The sequence below is a fragment of the Ochotona curzoniae genome, unplaced genomic scaffold, assembly GCF_017591425.1.
Source record: "Ochotona curzoniae isolate NIBS_2020 unplaced genomic scaffold, NIBS_Ocur_1.0 scaffold_3835, whole genome shotgun sequence".
Taxonomy (NCBI): Eukaryota; Metazoa; Chordata; class Mammalia; order Lagomorpha; family Ochotonidae; genus Ochotona; species Ochotona curzoniae.
This window is the reverse complement of record NW_024467114.1, coordinates 34,602,380-34,626,277: the sequence shown is the minus strand read 5'-3', so window position 1 is coordinate 34,626,277 and position 23,898 is coordinate 34,602,380. Positions and strand designations below refer to the sequence as shown.

At 39.6% G+C, this 23,898-nt stretch overlaps 1 protein-coding gene across 1 annotated transcript in view; it reads right to left on the bottom strand.

The window, feature by feature from the left end:
• AGMO (alkylglycerol monooxygenase) overlaps positions 1 to 23,898 on the bottom strand; it is a 292,645-nt gene that overhangs the window by 145,740 nt on the left and 123,007 nt on the right. The window contains exons 6-9 of the mRNA XM_040964982.1: positions 6,895 to 6,961; positions 5,122 to 5,187; positions 4,955 to 5,034; positions 778 to 912 (exon numbers count right to left, since the gene is read on the bottom strand). Coding sequence (XP_040820916.1) covers positions 778 to 912; positions 4,955 to 5,034; positions 5,122 to 5,187; positions 6,895 to 6,961 — 348 coding nt within the window. The remainder of the gene's footprint in view (positions 1 to 777; positions 913 to 4,954; positions 5,035 to 5,121; positions 5,188 to 6,894; positions 6,962 to 23,898) is intronic.

Below are 23,898 nucleotides of genomic sequence, written 5' to 3'. Positions count from 1 at the left end.
TCTGGTCGCCAGGAGCATCTGGGAAGTAAATCATTTAAAGGGGTCTTCCTTGTCCCCCCTTCTCTCTTTTTGCTCCTCCAACTCTCAAATACAAAAATAAGAATGAAAACCAGTTACAATAGAAAGGTGCTTGTTTTCCTTTTGTTTCTGTGTGCCAACGTCATATTTTTTAATAAAAAGTTTATCTTATTTGCTAAGGGACCAAATTGTATAACTTGAACTACTAAAAAATTTATTTTCTAGAGAATAAGTTGTCATTTGAACCTGAATTTTTCATTTGACTTCCAGTGTTGAAAATCTGCATGTGTTATGTTGACTTCTACTGCTGCCCCTCTAATACAGAATGTACACAGTCACAATCTGACGTCTAATATCCATTTTGTGTTGATATGCTTAGAGATCTCCCAGGAAGCTTGATCTATATATAAACAGCATTAGAGCCTGAATGAGTCATTCCTAAGCTCCCTCCATCTCTGCAGCCCTAGAACTCCCTGTCTGGGCCCTGAGAATTTGCAAAGCTGTCCTATGGAAAGGCTCCATGGGTTCGCATGTGTCTGGCTAGCGGTCCTTGTTGCTAGCTCCCTGGTAAGAGGCAATGGGATGCTTGTGTCGTCACTGCTCATCGAATTACACACCACAGGCTTCATCAGAGCAGGTGCCTTCTTGTCTCAGGAGGTACGGAGGCAACATGGACAAGTGCTAAACAGTCTGGCTGTAAACCAGACATGAGGAAGCTGTTCTACAACACCTCCAACTGTTGCCTTGAACTTTGTTTACCTGTGGGATGTCTTCACTCAAGCCAAGTCTTGGTTTACCCGGACTCCATCCCGGCCCTTTAAATATGACGGAGAATTTATTGAAGAATCCAGGCGTGTCCCAGAAGGTCGTCCACATGTACAACAAGTGGTGGAACTAGGATAAATTAAATATCATGAATTAAGAATAAGACAACTATAACAAAATGTATTGAGTATATTACAGCATTAAAAAAGGTTATTATATGCAAAAATTCATACACTTCTTGCTTGATATGATTTGTATATTTTGATACTTTGCACCTGTTGTTTTAATACACGTTGATAAGCGATCACATTCTATATTGTGATTTATCCTATGTCACCTGTCTACCTTGAAATGTGCTCTCGTCACTGCTTCCAAAATGGCCAAATTACAATATTGAAATAAAAAAAGTTTTAAAAAGTTTATCAAACTGTGTAATAAAACGAAAAAAAGGTCTACAGAGTATAAACAGGTTTAAACTGTTTTGCTTCTAATGTAATAAGCTATACACTTACATCCTCACCTAACAAACACTTGTGCTAACATCTTGCTAAACAGTGATTAGGGTTATATATGAAAATATGCAAAGTTCGCATGCCTGCCCCACAATTTCAAAAATAAATCTCTATTGTGCCAGCAACAGTCATACCATATAAACAAAAATATTTGGAGCCATTTTGGAGAGCACACTTGTGAGCATTAATTTATCTGTCCTTTATATTGGAGAGGTAGAATGCATTTCCTAAGGGGGGAAGTTTGCCTTGAGTTTCACAGTAAGATCCCACATTCTTTACACATGCATTTGACATACACAGAAGCTTCACACATTTCTGCAAATGCTAAGTGCCCAACAGACGTCCGCTCTCTGGGTAATTAGCTGTGTCGCTCATGGGTGTAATTATGTGTTACAGATTTAAAAAGACTCCCAGAGTTAACCTGTAGAGGTAAACTTCAGTGAGAAGTATCGAATTCATTCATGGATTGGGCAATGTTTGTTTTTTTTCAGAATATGGTCTCATTGGCGTTTTCATTGTCCATTGAAGAATTTAAGACGTTTGCATTATATACATGGAATTAAAAATTACTTACAATACTGTGATAAGGAATCAAAGAAAGCAAACTAAGAAACAATACAGGATGTAATGGTATTCTGGTTTGGTATGGATCATTTCAATAATAACAAAGAAAATGAATGTGTTAGGAGTTTCAACAGGCATCAGAGATTTCACCTTTTTTTCCCCTTATTTTGGAAAATCACCTGCAATTTATTTCTCTCATTGTGGACTCAAGTCATGAGAAATTAGTGTAACATTCCAATGTTAGATTTTTTTTTTTTTTCTTATCTACCTGCTCAGTGCTCTGAAACGGTAGGACTTGCAAACAAGTGAATGAGCCATGCCTTGTCACAATGCAGAAAATCCTGGTCAGTGGGCAGTCAGCCGTGTGTCACATAATGCTGTTGATGCTTTCAAGGGAAGAGGAATTTAGCTACCATAATGGGGGGAGGGGGGGGGGTAGTGAAAGCGACTGCATGTTTTAACAGGTAAAAGGACTCCTAATGATCACAACTTGTTGGTTTGATATTTCTAAGTAAGTTTCAGACACACCGGAGATAGAGAATTCTCAAAGTGTATGTGATCCATGGGACACAAAGCTCAGATTGAGTAACCAGTGACACAGTCAGACCTCTCGTGTTAGAATCCTGATCACCATGCCCAGCTCTCTTTGTGGGCACAGATGATCTTTGCTAACACAAGCCCCTTTTTCCTCGGCAAGGAGCTGCCGTTCCAATGCATCATTATGTAAAAAGTTGCCCATCAACGGGCAGCTCTGGCACTACACCTCGGCGTTTGCTGGTGGCACTGGATCCTGGATAAAACTTCAGATCCACTGAATAGAAATTGCATTTTCTAAGACCTCCCCTTAATCCCCGTAGGCAGCAGGTTTCAAAGTGTAAGGAGTTGAAGACCATGTTTTATTTTGTTTGTGCACATTTAAAAAACAGTCATACACATGAGCAGGGAAAGGTAGTTTTCTTTTCTATTTTTTTTAAAGATTTATTTATTTATTGGAAAGTCAGATATACAGAGAAGAGAAGAGAGAGGAAGATCTTCTGTCCGATGATTCACTCCCCAAGTGAGCGCAACGGCCGATGCTATGCCGATCCTAAACCAGGATCCAGGAACATCTTCCAGGTAGCCCACATGGGTGCAGGGTCCCAAAGCTTTGGGCCATCCTCGACTGCTTTCCCAGGCCACAAGCAGGGAGCTGGATGGGAAGTGGAGCTGCCGGGATTAGAACCGGCATCCATATAGGATCCCGGGTGTTCAAGGTGAGGACTTTAGCTGTTAGGCCATGCCGCCGGGCCCAAAGGTAGTTTTCAATGTATTATTTCTGGATGGATTATGCTCTATAAGGCTCATTTTTATTTTATAACCTGTTTATTATTTTCCATGGTACAGTTTTCTAATTACAGGGATTTGATATTTTTTCCTCTCATCTCCATTCCTACTGCACCCAGTATTCCTCTGCGGTCTCCCATCCAAATGCTAACCAGACCTGACTCTGCTTAGCTTCCAAGATTCTGACAGGATTGGGCTCATTCAGGGCGGTAAGGCTGTTTGTTTTGAAGGTCCCTGACCATATTTATTAGTGTTCTCTTGAGACATAAAATCTTCTTAAAAAAGTCCAAGAGGGGCCCGGCGCGGTGGCGCAAGTGGTTAAAGGTCCTCACCTTGCACGCCCCGGGATCCCATATGGGCGCCGGTTCTATCCCCAGCAGCCCCGCTTCCCTTCCAGCTCCCTGCCTGTGGCCCGGGAAGGCAGTCAAGGACGGCCCAAGGCTTTGGGACCCTGCACCCGCGTGGGAGACCCGGAAGAGGCTCCTGGCTTCGAATCGACATAGCATGGGCTGTTGTGCTCACTTGGGGAGTGAATCATCAGACGGAAGATCTTCCTCTCTGTCTCTCCTCTCTGTATATCCGCCTTTCCAATAAGAAAATAATAAAAAATAAATCTTTAAAAAAAAAAAGTCCAAGAGATTTCGAGGAGTTGAGAAGAAGAGAGCATTGATATTTCTTCTTGGATGGGGGATGTTGTTGTAAGGTACATCGGCAATATCCTCTATTGGAAAAACGAGCACCGTGCAAAGCTTACGTTGAATTATGCATGCCTTAGCCCTCGCCTGAAATCCTTCTTGATTAAGTTCAAGCAAAGAAATTACCGGACTGTGTGGTAAATTATTTAACTTCTGGGAGTGTCCATCAGAAAATGGAAATGACAAAATCAACACCTCCAAAGTTTTAGGGGTGTTTTTTTTGGGGGGGTGGGTTCTGGAGAGAATTGTGAGTTCGTGTCCCACAGACCGCAGAAACTCAGTAAACACCCACAATTTTCTCCTTGGAGCATCTTGTGAAAACCTGAAGCCCCTTTGAAAAGCAGACCAGATAGGAACCTGCAATTTCTCCATTAAGAAGGAGGAGGACCTTGGGCATGAGCTGTCTCTTCAGCTTTTCAAGCATTCTTATCTTTTTACTTATTTAGCAGCCCCACATCCCGGGAGGATTAGTGGGGGTCTGACGCTGATGGATTGGGGGGGTCCCCAGACATTCCTCATTTCTCCAGCGCCAACCGTCGACGCCAAGGAACAACCAATGCCACATGTCAGACGTAAAATCGTCCTGTGCACTGTTGCTTCACAGGTGAGGGAATGTGCCCAAACAACTAATCCGTAATAGTTTCTGACACTCAGAACTGTGGAGAGAAGACACAGACTGAATGTTGCATTTCCAAGCAAAATTATGCAGCCTGGAGGCAAAATGTTTGCTCTGCTGTGGGATCCGCCTTAATTATGCATGTCACCACTGCTCCTTCTGCACACATGAATACATTTCATGTCTATTCTGAGAGGCAAAATGTTTGCTAAAACATTTTCAGTGTAGATAAGTAGGCGCATTTGAAAATGCTTAAAATGAGTTCACTTCCAACGTATTTTGCCTGATTTGATTCCAGATTGTGCTTGGGTACCAGTCTTATTTGCAGATACGTTCACAATTAAGAACAATTTTCACTCTAGAGTACTATGCCCCAAGTTTCAACAGCTGACTTTTACTCTTAATTCTGTGGTTTATGAAAAGAGAGAAATTTAGAAAAAAACAAAAAACAGTCACGGTACCTGAACTTTGAATGGTTCAAATGTATTGATAGGATGTGTTAGGCCATAAACAACTTTTTCATTCTCTGCCTCAAATGTCCCTGGAAGATAAACATTAAAGGTGTGATCTTTAGCTGTTTGTGAATGAAAAGTCACATGAACTATTCAATTCTATATGTGTTACTTACCAAACATTCTGTCCCAAATAATAAGAGTGCCGGCAAAATTTTTGTCTATACAGTAACGATTCCTACCTATGAGACAAAACATCAAAAATAGTTTTTTTTTAAACAAGACATACTGCTTTGAGTGACATCTTTTGGTTTTGCTTTAGGAATGCTTAAATAAACTTAGGATTTAAGCAACAGAATGATTCTCCTAAGAATGCCTTCTCACTGACAAGAGCAAATTTTATTAGCCAACAATACAGCTTTCATTTTGTTCATGTGCAAGTAGTTTTACTTAACAGGCAAGAGTTCTCTTACAACAAATCTATTTTTTTTCTTTAATGTTTTTGATTAGGAAACATGAAATAATTCATTTTCAGGATTATGAAAGGCTAATATTTTAAAATTAAAGGGCTCCACAAAAAGCAAATAGAAGACAAGATTTAAAAGTAATGTGTGCAAAATGTTTGCTACTTTCATGGGTTTTTTTTTTAAAGAAAGAATCAAAAACAAAAGTTCCCTGGGTACACCTTTGATTTTTTTTTTAAGTCAAACATTTGAACCATTAGATATTCTTCCCCAGGAAAGAAATTCTTCTCCAGGATAAAAGTGGACTGGATTGGTTGCTGTCTGTCCATGCCACGTACCATGTAAACCTTGGTTATAAGCTGGGTGGAGGAACAGGTTGTCTCTCACCATGTGTCAACGGGGGAACTTGTTGTTGGCAGGGACACCTGGAAAAGGGCACTCAGGGCTTCTAGTGGGTTTGGCACCAAGTGCCTTGCTAAGCTTAGAAACACACACAAAGCAGAGGACTAATCCTCATCTGCCCATAACATAGAGGTCTAAAAATCCTGAAAGTGCAGCCACAGTGGGTGGGAAACTCAAGAACAACACAACAACGTGGCAACCACTTCTCTTTGATTAATGTGCATTTGCCTTTTCTGTACTCAAGGGTCATGGGACTCTAGGCCTTTGCACCCACCCACCATCACCTGAGCATGGCTTCATGACAAGCGACAATGAATTGCCCATGAGTAGCATTCTGTGGAAGAGAAGCCACCTGTCCTGCTCTGGCCTGTGGAGCCCGTAGACTTACACAATCTAAGCTAGAGATGTTGACATTTCTTCAAGCCACTGAACATGTCAGTAGATGGAACATTTTCATTGCTATGTGATTGCCTTGTGTAAGCATTCTGTAACTCAGGGTATGAATATTTGCATTCTTTATCTTTTTTTTTCTCTCCTAAACAAATATACTAATTTGCACATTCTTATGAGGGTCTGGTGAACAAATATGCTTTCCTCTCATGCCTGAAGCAGTTAGCTGTAAAACTTAGCCAAGTGGGGTTTTTTTCCCCTTGCCAAACAAGAGCAGCTTCTAATTCATTTGCTCCCAGAATGTAGACTATGCAGTGTTGTCTACCAGGTTGTCCTAAGAGCGCTCCAGTTTTCAGCCTAAAGACTCTGAGTGTGGACAGGATTGGCTGTCAGCAGGGTTAGGTCATAGAATCGCCCTTTCCTAAGCACCTGTAAGACACAAAACATCCACCTCCTTAGCTGCTTAGTTTATTTTTCTACTGTAACTGAGCTGGGATGAAGAAATAAAGAAAACATGAAAGTCAGATAAAGCAGGCACAGCCTGTGTTTGGAAATGAACTCAACTGGGTACAGAAGAAGAAACTGTGCCTGCTGATACAACAGACACCAATTTGGGCAACTGTGATAAAGTCATGCAAAGACCTTGACATTATAATTTTTAACAGAAGCAAGAAATAAACAGGACTTTCTTACCGTGGTGAACTCTATGGTGGCTGGGAGTATTAAGAATAAGTTCCAAAGGGCCTAGGTTATCAATGACCTGTTGTCAACAAAAGGAGCATTGAGACACAAAGTTAGTGTTACCTGCATTACGGTGGGTAAATACCTAAAAGGTATTGCATTAGTTGTTGCCTCAAATTCTGGTCCCTAATTCTCTAATGAATCTTAATCACTATTTCTCAGTAAGAACTTTCTACCCCCAATTCAGGAACTTCTGAGGATAGTAAGAAAGAAGGAGATATCGCAAAAACTAGTGCAGAAGGTCGTGTGTGAGTCATTCCACACGCTGAGTGATCCATGATGGGCAATTTGCAAAAACTTACAAACTCAATTGTGTTAGTCGTCCTTTCAACACACACACATCAGAAAACAGTGTTCCACTTCCTTTCATCAAAATCTGATCAGATTTGTTCAAGTTACCAATGATAAAATCAAGACATGGTTATAGCCTTTTTCTTTTTTAACACTTTAAAAAATACCAAGAAACCTATTGACATATTTATGGGGCATAGTGGGACATTCAATATGTGCAAACAGAGTTATGATCAAGGCACTGAGATAGGCAATGCATGAAATTTGGCCACAAACAGGGCATAAGCTATGGCGACACCACCACAGGCACCACTGCCGCGTGCTCCATCAGACAGGTGTCTGTCGTTGTCAGCCCTAGAGTTAGGGTTAATCCTTGGTGCCTGCTGGCATTCACTTGATGTTGTGGGACAGACAGAAATGCTTGCTTGCGAGAGTGTGCAGTTTGGTCTTGCAGGCTGATCTCTGTGTGCTGGTCTCTCACCCACTGTCTTTCTCCATCCCTCTCTTTTCTTCTTCCTGTTTCCTTCTTCCTCATGTTATTCTCTCCTTCTCTCCCCACCTCTTTCCTTCCTTCCTTCTTTTTTCTTTTTTCCCTTCTGACCTGGAATCTTCTTCATTATTTTTTAAATCATTTCAACAAGGAATTTGAGTTCTAACACAGCAGAATTTTTGATCAATTCACAGAATAGAACTCAGCTGTACAGCAGAAACTAGCTGTGTTTTCAAATTTAGGATTTCAAAGGACTGTGAATGGAGAACCCCTACATCTGACTACATTCCTAGGGATCAGAAGCATCAGCATGACTGCCCACCAGTGCAGGTTTATGACGTTGGTACCAGGAAGGGAATGGAAAGATGGAACCCTGCATTTTCTGGACTGCATTTGCTTTGTACTTGGTGGGAAAACCTTTGCTACAAAGGAAAATGGTGATGGATAAAGAGCATAAAAGCAGCGTTCTTCAGCAGTGCCAACAATGAAACCTGTTGCCTTGGAGGGCCTTCGTATCGCTGCTGCAGAACCACATGGGAAAGCAAAAATCCATTGTATGCTGTTTGTCTCGTTGGGGCTAGCATGTGCTAGAAAACAAACAACAAAAGGAGGTCATTGGGACTGCACTGACCGGATTCTGCCATCCAGATGCATCTCTGGTCCTGAGCCCTGGCATATGTGCAACCAGATTTCAAACCAAACAAATGGTGAGTGCATTCAGATGGCTGGAGCCTTGGCTGACGAAGGCTGTATTATTATTATTATTATTAGTAGTAGTAGTAGTGTTATTATTATTATTACTGTTATTATCTTATGTCAAGCTCTTTTTCTTATTAAAAAAAGGAAACTTTTGCTACAGTGGGCTAGTATGTGAAGGTATCAACATTGTAAGCTCTCTGTCTCTCTCTCTCTCTTTTTTTTTTAATGAAAGGCCAAGTACAACACTGTGAACCACAGTGAAATTTCCTGGTACTGTGGATCCTGGGAAGCTGGTAGGGACCACCTCAGAGCGGGACGTGACTCATCCTGCAGAGTTCTTTTGTGGGGAAAGCCCTTCCGATCAAAGCCATGGAGAATGCATTAATATTTAATAAGAGCGAGCGTAACGACTTAATTATCGCCCACTTGTGCAGACTCAGCCATTTAGCATTTCAGCCTCCTCCAGCTTTGAATCACTTCCTGGAAACATGTTACTCTGGGATTAATTGCAGCTATTCTCTTTTTCACAAAAAGAGTTACTGACTTGACTTTGTAAAAATTAGATAAAGATATTGAAATTATGGAATATCAGAACACATTGGCACAACAGGGTCTTGGATGTGATTTTGTTCAATCCTCTTTCATGAAGAAATAAAACTAGCTGAAACTCATGGAAGTTAACTTTTCACTTTAGGCTTAAATTGCTTAGAGTAAATCCTAACAATTTTTCTTTTTTCTTTTTTTTTTTTTTAAGATTTTTATTGGAAAGGTAGATATGAAAAAAAGAGTAACTTCTGTCCCCTGTTTCACTGCCCAAGCGGCAGCAATAGCCGGAGCTGTGCTGAACCGAAACCAGAAGCCCGGAGCCTCTTCTGGATCCCCCACACAGGTGCAGGGTTCAAAGGCTTTGGGCTGTCTTTGACTGGTTTCCCAGGCCACAAGCAGGGAGCTGGTTGGGAAGTGGGACTGTCAGGATTAGAACTGGCGCCCATATGGGATCCCAGGCATGTACAAGGCCAGGACTTTAGCTTTTAAGCTACCACGCCAGGCCCTAATGTTTTTTTCAATGCAACATTCTTTTACTTTTTCTATCACATGGCTTTTAAACTATATAGCTATTTTTCATCAAATAAAGGTAATGTGAACTTTGAGTTTTAATAGAAATTTATAAATAAATTAGCCTTTGCTACTCATCAATGGAAATGATTGCAAGCGTTCATAAACAACCCAAAGCTTTCAGCTTCTAACTGTCCTCATTAATATTTTAGACGGTCTTCATATTTTTTGACATTCTAATTTTATTACATGACATTTTAACTAATATAGAGAATTATTAAAGGAAGAGTTTAGTGAGCACATGTAGATTTTAAAATATTTGACACTTTCAAAATAAAATATCTAACATTTTCCATATGCATTTTCCATGTAAATATTGTATGTACAATACAGGCCTTTTTATGAAATAAAGAATGAATATGTTAATATCACATAGCATGAGATTCATGACGAAGATGAGGTGTTGGTAAAGGTGAAGCAGGGTTTGTTCTGTGGGGCAGATTCAGTAAAGACAGTATTTGTACGTATTTCTATTCCAGATAGTTTGGCATCTGCCATCTGCACGATCATTAGCCTTTCAATGTCTGGTTTGCTTCCCTCAGCCTGTGTTCCACTTTCCCATTTTGTTGTGATGTCAGGGTTCCATTCTTCTCGGTGGTTGAGTAATCTTTCAATGATTTCTGGCACTTCTGAACTCTTAGAAGGAACTTTTATGCATTGCTTTCAGAAGGACAGGGGATACGATTTTTTCCCCCCCATAATGTTGTATGTATTTTGTGGAGAAAAAAATTCTGCCATTTTCATCATATGCTCCAAAAAAAATGGTATAAGCCCCCAAAGGATAAAACCATTGTTCTACACAGAATTGAATTTAGATCACTCCCTTTACTCTTTTTATTTATATTGTGTTTACTTCCCTAACATTTTAACCTGGATTTTAAAGGAAATCACGTTTGTTAAAAACGCATTTATTTTTATTTGAAAGAGTTGCAGAGAGAGAAGGACAGAGATTCCCTGATTTCTCCTGGACGGCTGTGATTGGCCAGGGCTGAGCCAACCAGAAGCCAGGAGCCAGCGTTGCCTTCCAGGTTTCCCAAGTGTCTGATAGAAGGCCAAACCCTTGGGCCATCTTTGGTTGCTTTCCCAGGCCATTAACAGCGAGCTGGATTGGAAGTGGAGCAGCTGGGACACAAAATGGAACCCACATGGGACAGGAATTTCACAGACACCAGGTTAACCAGCTACATCACAATGCTGGCCCAATGGAAGTTTCAAAACAGCAATTTAAACAGGTTTTGTTGCCTACTTCTTGAAATAACCTTTCCAATGAGAGCATTTCTTCAGTGCTTTTTGTTTGTATAGCAACAATGTCTAATATTAAAAACATAGAATCTTCAGTGTGGATGGATTGGCAGCGTTAGCCATTAACACCAAGAGAGTGGGCCCACGTGACTGCCATTTCATCCTGTTGTTCCCCCAAGACAAACAGAAGTTGAGTAAAAGACTTTTGCAGCGATGTGGACAACTTGGAGAACTTCAAAATTTTTGGCTGTTCTTTATCTGTCCTGGGAATGATTTGCAGTCTTCTTTGCCCTCCTTCTCTCAGGAACTATCCTCCCTCCAGTCCTGCTTCTGGGGCTCCTGACCTGCCTTTAACATCTGCTTGAAAGTCACATGCTCCAAGCTCCCTCTTGATTTTTCTGCGGTAAATTTTGCTTTCCTTTCTCAGCACAGACACTAAAGCATCATTCATCAGTGTGCCTTCCTGTTCTGTGTCCTAGTCATTTTGTGTCACTTTCTCATGCCATATTGCTTACACAAACTAAGTATTCTACCAAACGATTAGCATATGGATGGTCTTACTGCTGGCACACTCTCACTCCTGTGTAGCAGTGGCCCTTTTAAAAGCAGGTGATGTGGGCACCCCTCCTGCAGGCGATATTTGACAATAAGTGGAGGAAATGTTATTGACATCCCAGGAAAGAGTAGGCTTAGTACACTGAACAGGGGACACTCCAAAATGGCAATCGCCTGGCCCAAAATGTCAACAGTCCCAGAGCTGAGGAATTCTGCTTTAAGAGGATGGATATGACTGTGTGTATCCTGCCTTAACAGTAAAGGAGAGCAGTGCCTGATTTCCATCTACTAATAGCTGGTTAGAGGAAGGGGAGTCTCAGGGAGCTAGCAAGGTCGTCAGAGGAAAACGTGTTATTGAATGCCTGAGAGTTGGACGTGGGGAAACCCATTCCAGTATGAGCTTTGATGAGCTATGCTGAGGGGATTGAAGTAAACAGATTGTAAACAAAAAAAGAAGCAATATAGAAAGAAGAAAACGTCAGAGAGAGAGCTGCAAGATTGGATGAACTCTAGCAAGCTCCATCAGAACACCTTGACCTATCTTTACAGCCTTTGAGAATAGTTTTGTACAGACTTCATTTTAATAAACCAAGCCAGAGATGGAAAAGGCAAATCCCAAATCACTCTATGATGCTGAAATTTCTTTTGACAATTATGACTTTTCTTGAACTACATTCTGAAATGAATCAATTAGAGACATAACAGAATTAAATTCCCATTGTATCTAGGTGAGCAATTTGGAAGAAATCATTGTGGAAATAGAGGAACTAATTACCTACAAAAAATAATTAATTAGCCACCAATTCCAATTTTCCCACAACATATAGTGCTCAAGAATTTTCTGCTAAGCATGAGACTAGAAAAGATTATTTCTAGAAATGCATGTTATTTAAATGAAGTGTTCCCTTGTTTGTTGGATGACAGAAAGCATTAATGTAAATAATGTTGAAATTATTTCTTATTCAATAAATTCAGTCTAATTTTACAACTCAATGATTTTCAAAGACGATTGATGAGAAAATACTGATGGGTTAGATTTTTATAAATTTATTGAGTGTACGGAAGTAATTAATTGATCATCAAGATAGAGAACAAGCATTGTTTTCAACAAAAAATATTTAGTCCAAGGCCAATTATTTCATTACCATTAATAGGAAAATGGTCTCTTCTTACTTCACTATGGCTACTGAAATACAGAACAGGGTATATCAATGTACTAATTTAATAATTCTTCATTCTAGAAAGATGTTGGGGATGTCACAAATATGTCTCTTTCTCAGTTATTCATCTGCATGTGGACACTGAAAATACTGAATAGATTTTATTAAAAAGCCACATGAATATAACCACTTTCTTTTCAGAACAAAAAAAGGACATGAGCTTAAAGTTAATTGTAAAATTATTTCCAAATAAGAGCCGCTTAGCAACATTTATGCATCCTGTCTGGGTGGAAAAAAATCATAATAGGGAAAACATGTACTAAGCAGCCTGTGCTACAGGACAATCTTTACTTTAAAAACCACTACGATGAATGCTGAGGGACAGGAGCATTGTAGGGGAGTCGAAATTAAAGTTGCATGAAAGTAAGCACTTGAACTCACAGGAACCTTGGTCTGCATGACAACATTGATTGCAAAACTCAAGACTTCACTTGGTAGGATTACATCCGATGGGTGATGTTCACGTCTTCCTGGGTTTTTCTTGCATTGTAGGCAATGTTGAAGGGAAATACTAAGCCAGGCCACAGTAAAATTATCATTTGATTAAAAAAAAATCACCGTCACGTTAGATTTAACCATGGAAGATATATTTGGAGTACTTTTGGTAAATGTCAACTCTGGAATTGGTTTGTGTAATACGAACATCTTGATGATATTAATTCATCCAATTGGTGTGTGTCTTCTACTTCATTACTTAAAATTTTGTAAGTTTTATGTTAGACATCTTTATGTTCCTGAAATTGCAGACATGAAATACATGAAATTTGCTACCTTATATAAATAATTTTATAAACAAAGTAGCAACAGTCCGGAGGTAAAATTTTGAAGAGTCAGCTGAAACCTAAACTAATATTAGATGGACTAATAGTAATAGTCTAATCAATTTTTTTTTCTGTACAAAGAAGATTCTTTACTCTACTTTTCTCCTATCCTTCCTCGCCTTACTCGCTCATTTTTCCTTTTTGTTCCGTTATTCCTCTATCTATGTGTATGCCAATTTGGAGAAAAAAATTTTTTTCACTTTAAAATTATTTATGATTGTGAAGAACAAGCAATACTTATACACTACTGTTAAAAATGTAAAATGATACAATTATTTTGTAAAAAATATAGATTCCTCAAAAAAGTAAAGCAATCCACTCTAAGACCTACTTATATTTTTCAAGATGAAGCTGAAATGCGCTGTGATAAAGTGGTTTTCCTTTAGCTCCTTATAGTGAAGTTTTACAAGTGTTCATGTTGTCTACTCCTGTACAGTGCTTTAGAAAATTCTCCCAGGCTCATACCTTCTTCAATGAATCATGTGGACTTCAAAATAATTTGCATGGGTGTAGTCTATTCAATAGGTATTTACTGGGTGCAAAAAAAAAAAATGTGCTAGGATCTTTTGAAATGCCACAGAGTGGAACAATAGGATCTGGTGGTTTAGCTCTCTTTAAATTTAAGGATAGATAATGTAAAATTTTTCTTTGTTGGGGAATATATATGTCTAGGATTTTATTAGTAAAATTTAGAACAAATATTGCTTAGAATTTTAGAAAAATCATAAAATCCATATATGCCATAAGTTGATATATTCAGAATTTCCCTCTTCATTGTAAACTAATGCTTTTTCTTTCGCATTATTTTCCTTGTTAAGAAGCTAAATCAATCTGAATACTGTGGAAAATTGTATATTGCAGAGCATCTGGTGATGAAATATAAAAATAAAATCCTAATTACATCTCCCACTAGTTCTGCTGTGTTAATTCCAGACAACACATACTCAAGTATTTATACAGATGGCAATGGCGGCCGTATTAGGCCTGGATTTCTCTACAGGGAGGCGGGCCAAAGCAGAGCTCTTAGGATATGTGCTTGCCTGCCTCGTTTCACACTTTGAAACACTCGACAAATGCTGATTTATTCACAGCCAAATGTTTTCCTATCTGATTAGGCCGTTTTCTACTTCAGTAAGCATGTAATGTGGAGGTAGCTGAATTTCCACACTAAGGAGTGAAAAAACAATATTTATAGTTTGGAAATAAAACAATCTGGAGGAATCCGGACTGTGGGGATCATAAAGGCCTTCATAGGGAGTAAATTTCTGATGAATCTGTTCCTTAAGGTTGAAGAGTTAAAGGCTTCGTTTTAACCAAGAATGGGGGCAGGCGATGTTTATACAATAAACAACAGTGTTGAAGGACTGGTTTTGTAATAAATTATCTTGAAGGCTCATTCTTGTCACACAGGATTATATGATCCCTCAAACAAGAGGACAAAGTCTGGTCAACCCAGCATTTCATTTGAATGTGTTTCAGCATACATTTTGAATAACATTTTCGGAGTTTCACTTTGGAGAGATGAATAACAGTAAGTGTTAAACGTGTCCCTTTAAAGGGAGCTGGGTCCCAAGTGGCTTTTCAAAACAACACCAATTCAATGGCTAAAAGGAAAACTAGAAACATATTTGTAAGCACAAAACATTGTTCTGACACCATCATTGTATTTTCAGCAATTTGGACAACCAGAGAAAAGATACAATACTCAAAGCAAATTGCCACTCTATGTTCAAAACAGACATCTTTAATCTGAGAAGTAAGTAGTTCATGTCCAGAAGCCAACCCCAGAATCCTAGCAAACATGTTCCATGCTTTGAACTCATTCAAAATCTCACTTTATTGTGACTACCCGTGTGACCAGATTTTCAAATTGAGGGAGACCCATGCTCATGGGTCACCAACCATATGTCTGTCGTTATCGGAACATGAGATAATCTTTTTTCAAGAAAAAATACAAACGCCAATTTCAACCTCCATCCTCCAATGCCAGAGCTCTATATCGTTTTCCATTACTGATTTGGAGGTTCATTAAGTATATTTTGAGTTGTGGATCTTTTAAAATAAGTTTTTGTTGAATAACTTCTCAGAAAGCACATTTGATTTCACAAGGATCCTGATATCCTAAGTGCATGTACACGATCATGACCATTTGCCTGAAGTCCCTCCGAAAGCCCAGCCATTTGTTCCAGTGCCGCCTTGACCATTTGTCCCTTCTGGAACTTTTGGGGTGTTTGTGCATCCTTTCTGACCCAGTTTCTGCTGTAAGTTTTTGTTGTTGTTGTTGTTGATGTCTCCCCTTTACACTTGTCCAATACACACTCACACCACAGCAAATGAATTGTCCCTACAGTCAGTTCATTCATTTAAAAGTTGCCTCCCCAGGGCCATCGAAGTCCCACACATTGGGCAGAGAGGATGAAAACACCCCCTCAGCCCTTCAGAATATTATTGTCAGTTTCCAGGTATATGGTGCTCAAAATCCATCTCACCAGGATTCACTCTCATCTCTCTATGAGACAAGAATGTGAATTTTTGTGCTCCCCACAATGTCAGATTTAGGGGTTCTTAAAGGAGACAATTGTAGACCTAAGTGACATGCATATCATTGTGCTGCATCCAGGCAGCCTACACAATTTGCACTTCTATTCCAGCTCTAACTTAGTGTACCCATTTTGATATACAGTTAATTGGCTTTTTCATTGTCATCACCATCTGTTATTGCTACTACTTCATTATTACTAATATTTTTTTATTGTTACAATTTGATCCCAACTATGAACTTTATCTGTTATTTTGTTAATTTTCACAAAGCTTTCTTATTCTGACTATGAATGTCTTTATCTAAAACATTAGGAAACTAAGTCACAGACCTGAAGGAGGAGTATGTTCATATCCACTGATTTTAAACATTTCTTGAGCAGGTACTATTTTGGCTTCTGTGAACACAATGATTAAGGTGGAGTTCTAATGGAGCTAAGAGAGGATTAATTCTATTTGATTACAAAGGTATACTTTAAAAAAAATTAGGAATTATTTATTTATTTGAAAGGCAGATTAGAGAGAGGATCTTCTGTCCACTGGCTTACTGTCTAAATGGTCACAATGGTCAGAGGTGTGCCAGGCCAAAGTCTAGAGCCAGGACCTTCAGCCCAACTCTCACATGGATTCAGGGGCCTAAACATGTGAGCCATCTCACTCTGCTTTATCAACTGCATTATCAGAGAGCTGGATGGGAAACAGGGCAAGTATGACTTGAACTGGCATCCTCAGGTTGTGTTGGCACTGCAAACAGTGTCTTAGCACTGCCAGAGCACTGGTTCCAAAACGGGTAACCTGATCCATTCCATTACGCAACCGAGTTGTCAGTAAAATACTCCCTCTTCTGTTGTGTCAGATTGCACACAACAACACTTGGCTGCAGACATTTTAATGGAAATCTAACAGTATCCAGACAGTCCACAGATGATCATAAGAAGCTGAATGTCAATTACATTCTCAACACTTTATTTAATTATCACCCCCACCTCCTCTCCTGCCACTGAGAAAGAATCCCCACACCACAACACGTTCTTACAAAGATCGTAATCGTCAAAACGTTAGTAGCAGGGAGTATCAATTCAGATCAGATTCAAGCGGCATCTTCGCTTCTCTCTTGCTCATATACATGAATACACACACATAAAAATACATACTACATTTGAATACACATCAGCTCTACACTGGAATAACAGAAGAGGGTGGGTTACCCGAAAACAGTCCTCTTAGAATAGAAGAAAAGACCAGTAATGGACAGAACTTGAACTCTACGACTTACATTGAGGGTGGAAGGGAAGACCAATGAAGGAGCCAAGGTGACAACAAGTACGGATTTTATAGAGACATGCAAGCAAAGAAAGGTGATGGGCTTCAGGTAGCAGATGTCATACTGGTCTGTGTTCAGATATGTAGATTCAATGTGTTGTCAAATATTCCTAGGAATATTTTATTTGTGTAAGACACTGGAAACATAGCCTGTTCAACTCATAGAGAAACTTGGCATTAGTGCTGTGGCAATCACTCAGAGATAAAATGAAAACATTGAAGTAAATGAAACTCTGGAGGAGAACTGTTCCAACAATGAAAAAGAAATGGAGTGAGAAAGTCAGAAAAAAAGCAAAAGAGATTTAAGAACAATGAGAATGTATTGAAATTCCTCAATTTACCTCAAGAAAAAATACTTTCACACTAGGTCCTCAAGGCACAGGTATTTAATGCTATCTAAAAAAAAAAAGCATGAAATTCAACTTAGGTTGAAGTAAATATTTCCAAAAGCATATATTTTGAAAAATAATCTGCTTCTTGCCTTAATTTCCATAAAATTGCAAAAGGTAGCTGATGATGACCCTACTTCTTGGGAGAGGAATTTCCTTTGGGAAAGTTATGATGTATTCCAGATATAAATGTGTGTACAGGCACATATAATATAGTCATTCATACTTAATCATTAATATTTGATATTTATCATAATTATCAATACTAATTATAGTTATTAAAATAGTCTAGTGTATGTACACTCATAGCTGAGATAATTTTTTGTCAAGGAATCAAGATACAAATGAGAGAGTTCAATAACAAATACGAGGGAGTGACATAAAAATTAATCTTCATTATTTTTAACTGTATGACATCCATATTCAGGAACTACTGTGCTAACTCATTTGAGTCCCTCAGTAGAACTTCTGCTGTAGATCTACAACTACCATTGTAGAAATAGAAATACACACTGAAATATGTGGAGAAGACATTCTGGATAATTGAGTCCCATTGAGAAGAACGCTTGGGAAGGGCATCACCTGAGGGCAGAAGTATTTGGTCTGTTTAGGAGAAAACAGCAGTGTGAGATTTTCTTCAAGAACAGAGAAAGATCCTGCATCCACTCCTTCTTTCCCTAAAAGGCTGTACCAGCTAGAACTGAGCAATTCAAAAGCCAGCAGTCAGGAGCTTCTTCCAGATCTCTCATGTGAGTTGAGTACTGGACTCCAAGGCTTTGGGCCATCCTCCATGGCTTTCCCAGGCCATAAGCAGACATCAGAAATGGAGCATTCAGGACATGGGCCAGCACCTGTATGGTGCTGGCATGCCAGCACTTACGGGGAGATAATTAGCCCATTGAACTGTTTCCATTGCATTTATTTACATGAATTAATTTTTAACCTTTGTTTCATGTAGGCAACAATCCTCATGCTAAGTACACTCTAATATTACTTGAGTTTTGAAATGATAGGCACAGTTTTTTGGAATTGTATAGAAGAAAAAAAATACCAATACTTGTAGAAAGAGAAAAAAACTTCTGTATAAGCATTCATGGACTGATGAAGGGACAAAAATTAGAAATAATCATAAAAATGGAAAGGCTAAAGGGGTTCAACGAACTGTGGAAGTGAAAAACTGCAAATCTCAAGATTCTGAGAGTTCTTCACAGCCCAGGTTCTATGCAGCTCCATCATCATACTAAGCGTCTTACACACACTTCCTTATTTGATCATCAGACGTCCAGCTCTTCCAAACTGAAGAATCCGTGGAATGCTGAGCTTAACTTTTAAGACAATAGGATGCACTGCTAGCCATTATGTCAGAAAAATAGGAATGCATCAGGCTTGTTGTAACCTGGACTGAGACTCTCTGACTAAGGAAAATCAGTGGCGTTGGATTCCAGAGGAGGAAAGGGGAGTGCTCTTAATCAAACTTAAAGTCACAGACCTGCTGTGAAACAGCCATGTCATTAGGTTGTTCAAGCTCCTGTGCTTGCGTTCTCTTCCTGTGAATGCAAACAATCAGGCTATAGAATGATTAGATTATATAAATATAGCTGCTGTTGGACATGGTGATTGACTCATAATCCGAATTGAAGAGGGAAATAATCTTCAAAGGGAGAAACTTTATAGGAAACCAGAAACTTGAGTTAGGTTCCAGAGAATGCATACGGTAGGGTTCAGTATGGTGGTGCAGTGGGTTAAGCCAATAATTTGGGACATTTCCAGATTTCAGCGCACGGGATTGGGTCTCCATTTCCTGTTCAACTTCCTGCCAATGTGCATCCCGGGAGGCATGAGATACCAGCTCAACTACCTGAGTTATTTTGCCAAGTAAGTGTCCCAGATAGAATTGCTGGTTGCTGATTTTTGCATAGCCCAATCCAGGCTGTTGTGGGTGCTTGAGGAATGAACCAACAGATATAATACCTCTTCTCCTCGCTTCTCTCTCTCTTTCCTTTCTTGCGCCTTTCAATTAAATGAAAATAAACTTTTTAAAAGACAATGTACAGAATGGCAAAGTAGGAACTATGAACATTTATTCTTCACTCCATCACCAACTAAATGTTGTCAACTCATTTTCAAGAGAACTGGCCTCTAAACATAGGCTAGCTTTTAAGACTGGGGAGCAGATGTGGTGAGGGCCACAGAATTGTTTAGTAGAACTACCAAGAGTACCACTGAACTCTGTCTTAACCAACATTCTTGAACATGTCACTCCATCGGATGATTCTCTTGAGCTTCACTGTATTCCACCATAGCACAGCGTGGTGTGACCTGACAACTGTGTCACTAGAAGAGAAGTTGTAACACTCTGATACCAGCTACTGTTAGCTTTTTTATAAACTGCAGACTAAGGATAGTCTGTATCCAGAGCGATGGTATCTGCTTCCAGAGTTTACTGGAGGGAAAGATTCTGACTTTTGGAAGCTTAGTTGGCTGGAGCAGTTCCCTGCTGCATGTTCTCATATTTGAACATTCAGCATGAAATCCTCCACAGAACTAACTTTGAGCTTACACCAGCTCTCCATGACCTGTAGAAGTTTAGTTGGGCTACAGAGATGCAAACTATTGGGAGTTGAGTGTTTATTTTAACCTTTTTTACCTTATATTTCAATCTAAATTATAATTAAAAATGAAAAATAGAGAGAAGTTGCGTAATATAATCAGTGAAATTCAATATTTTGGCAATTGAGTCCTTAGCGCAAATTTCCTGTTCGACATTCGCTAGTCCTGGGACCTGGGACCTAGGACAAGTGAATGACTGCAGAGCACAGTTAAGAGGATGTAACGATGTTAAAATACTTAAGATGCTTCCTGAAAGGCAACAAAATAAATACATAAATTAAAAACATAAATTAACCATTCTTAAAAAGTAAAAACAGATTCATCAAATTTCCCAGTAATAAAAGGAATGTGGACCTATGGCAGCTGTGCTATCTCCAAAAGGCCAGATCTTTTCTATATATCCATCTAAGTAAGCTACTTTATCTAGACTATTGTATTTCATGTTTCCATCCTTTAATTCTTTACTGTACTTAATATAATTCTTTTCTATTAAATTAAATGTGGGCTTTAGCAAAATTGTAGCAACAAGATATACATAAGCGGGCCCGGCACGGTGGCGCAGTGGTTAAGGTCCTCGCCTTGCACGCCTGGGATCCCATATGGGCACTGGTTCTATCCCGGCAGCCCCGCTTCCCTTCCAGCTCCCTGCCTGTGGCCCAGGAAAGCAGCCAAGGATGGCCCAAAGCTTTGGAACCCTGCACCCGCGTGGGAGACCCGTAAGAGGTTCCTGGCTTTGGATCGGCATAGCATCGGCCGTTGCGCTCACTTGGGGAGTGAATCATCTGACGGAAGATCTTTCTCTCTGTCTCTCTTCTCTGTATATCCGCCTTTCCAATAAAAAATAATAAAAATAAATCTTCAAAAATTTTTAAAAAAGATATACATAAGCAATCACACAAGTGAAATACGATAAAATAGATATCTATGTTTCAAAAACTGCAGATATAAGTACATAATATTAAAGGGATTATTTTCTGCACTTTTGTGGTTCAAACACTCTTTAATGGCAATAGTGAGGGAAGCTGCTGCCTATGATGCCACCTTCCACATGAGGAGGATAGAGTCCCACTGCTCCACTTGTTATCCAGCTCCTCACTAATGTACCTGGGGAAGCAGCGGAAGACACAAGGAAGACACAGAAGACGTAGAACATCCTGCCTCTTGGCGATCCCTGGCCTAGTCCCTACTGCTCTGGCCATTTGGGAAGTGAACCAGTGGACGGTCTCTCTCTCCCTCTCTCTCTGTAACTTGCCCTTTCAATAATGATGATGATGCTAATAATAATGATACCGTTCTGATTATCAGACTAAGTAATCAAGATAACGATGCAATGGGGTGTTACCTCATTTCGTGTCTCTACAAAATTGAGGCACATGAAGGTAAAAACATTTGCTCAAGTTCATAACAATAGTTAAAAAAAAATAGGAGTCAGGATTTGAACTCAGGCAGTTGAACTCCAGAGGGCACAAAGAAAACTACGGTTTGGATCATAGCAATCGTGTCACTTATTTGTAATCAGGTTTGTGTAAAAGGGCACTTGAGATGATTTATAGTGGGCCGATGACATTCATTTGTAAGGGTTTATAATCAAAGTATGGGAAGTGTTGAAAAATGCATTCCCAGATGTCATCTTGCTCTATGCAAAACAGATATTTAATTTGTTCGTGAAAGAGATTTATTGACTAATTTAGTGATCCCAGTACATTCCCCGCGTAGGACAAAGGGCGAAGGAACAGCTGCGGAGAGCTGAGATTGTAAAAAAGAAAACCGCATCTTTCTGAAACAACAGCTTCCTGCGTAGACTCAGTTCCGTTGGAAGAACGAATACTTTCTGACTTCTGCTAAATCTGTAATTTGGGACACAAAAAGATAATAATCGAAAAACTCTGTTGTAGCTTGACAGTCAGATACACTAAATTCTTGCATATATTGGTATAAATGTATGTCTTTTGCTGCCACAAAGTAACATTTTTCTACTGTCAACATTTCCTGGTTTCTGGAAGCATCTGGTGTCTTTGGTCTTACTGCAGGGCTTGTTAGTAGTATATATTCTTAAGCTTTCTAACAGTGTAGACTCTCTCTGCAGTTATATCATTCTATCATTTCTCTAGGTAAGTCATGATTTGAGACTAGTTAAGAACACTGTGTCTCCTCATAGCTTCTCTACCAGCTCACTAAAGGGACAACTTTTGTGCTTGGTGCTTGTGCACAGCACAGTAACCTTCCAGTCAAATGGCTGCCTGATGCATAACCTTATTCTTAAAAAAGGAGAAATTCTAGAAGCCTCAGTTACCTAATGGATAAGGCATTGGCCTCCTAAAAAAAGGGAGAAATTCTAACAAAAAATTAGATTGGATATCAGAGACGAACATTAGGAATTACAAGAGTGACCAGAAATTCTAGACACCTTCCAATGCTAATCAACTTCTGAAAGTGGCAAGCCCTGGCAGAGAACTATGGAAACTGGTGATAGGTCTGAAAAGGAAAGCGCTAGAACACTGCCTTGGATGGACAGCAGCAGAGAGGAGTGTCCAATTCCTCACACGCCAGAGCAGCACTGCAAACATTGCAGACATTTCGTTAAAAAAAATACAACCCCCTTTTTAAGAGTAAAGATCCCGGGGCCCGGCATGGTAGCCTAGCAGCTGAAGCCTTCACCTTGAACACACTGGGATCCCATATGGGTCCCGGTTCTACTCCTGGAAGCCCCGCTTCCCATCCAGCTCCCTGCTTGTGGCCTGGGAAAGTAGTCGAGGATGGCCCAAAGCCTTGGGACCCTGCACCTGCATATGAGAGACCTGGAAGAGACTCTTGGCTCCTGGCTTCGGATCAGTGCAGCTCTTGGGGAACCATTGCAGTCACTTGGGGAGTGAATCAAGGGACGGAACATCTTCCACCCTGTCTCCTCTCCTCTCTCTATGTATCTGACTTTGCAATAGAAATAAATAAATCTTAGGAAAAAAAAATAAAGATCCCCTCGTAAACAGGTACAAGACAGAGAGACTCGTGTTCCACAAGGTGTGCCCAAACAAGACAGCAAGCTACTTCACTGCCAGCAGAACTAAGATCAACATAATCAGAAGACTCGAAAGGAGGGCATGTGGCACTTCTACTGTTATTTAGATTGATATGATAAAAATCAATGACAAAATGTGGACAGAACAGGATGCATGCGAATCATCTCAAGAAAAGATCGGAAGTAGTTCTGGACAACTCGGGGATGTTAGAATTAGCAAACAGAAATTATTATTTTGATTAAGAAAGAATGCATGACAAGCAGAATCAGAGCAGAGAAGCAAGAATTATCCACACAGGAACAAATCGCAACGCTGGAACTCTGTAACATTGAACGTGAGAGAGACACTGGATGGTCTAAATGGCTGATTAGAGAGAGCACCCGCAGGGCGAATAAACTTGAAGATAAGACAGAAATCAAAATTAAAAGAGCATACTTGTTCTTTGATGCACTACCATGCACTTCAGAATGTATGTCATTGATACCTCAAGAGGCAAGGAGAAAGGCTAAAGGGTAGAAAGAACACTTGATGCAATAACAGCCAGTTTTTTTTTTTCCTCCTTCAAATTGGATTAAAAGAAACAACAACAACAGAAACAATGGCTGGCAGGTGACCAGGTGGAGAAGAGGTTGCTGGGATGCCTAA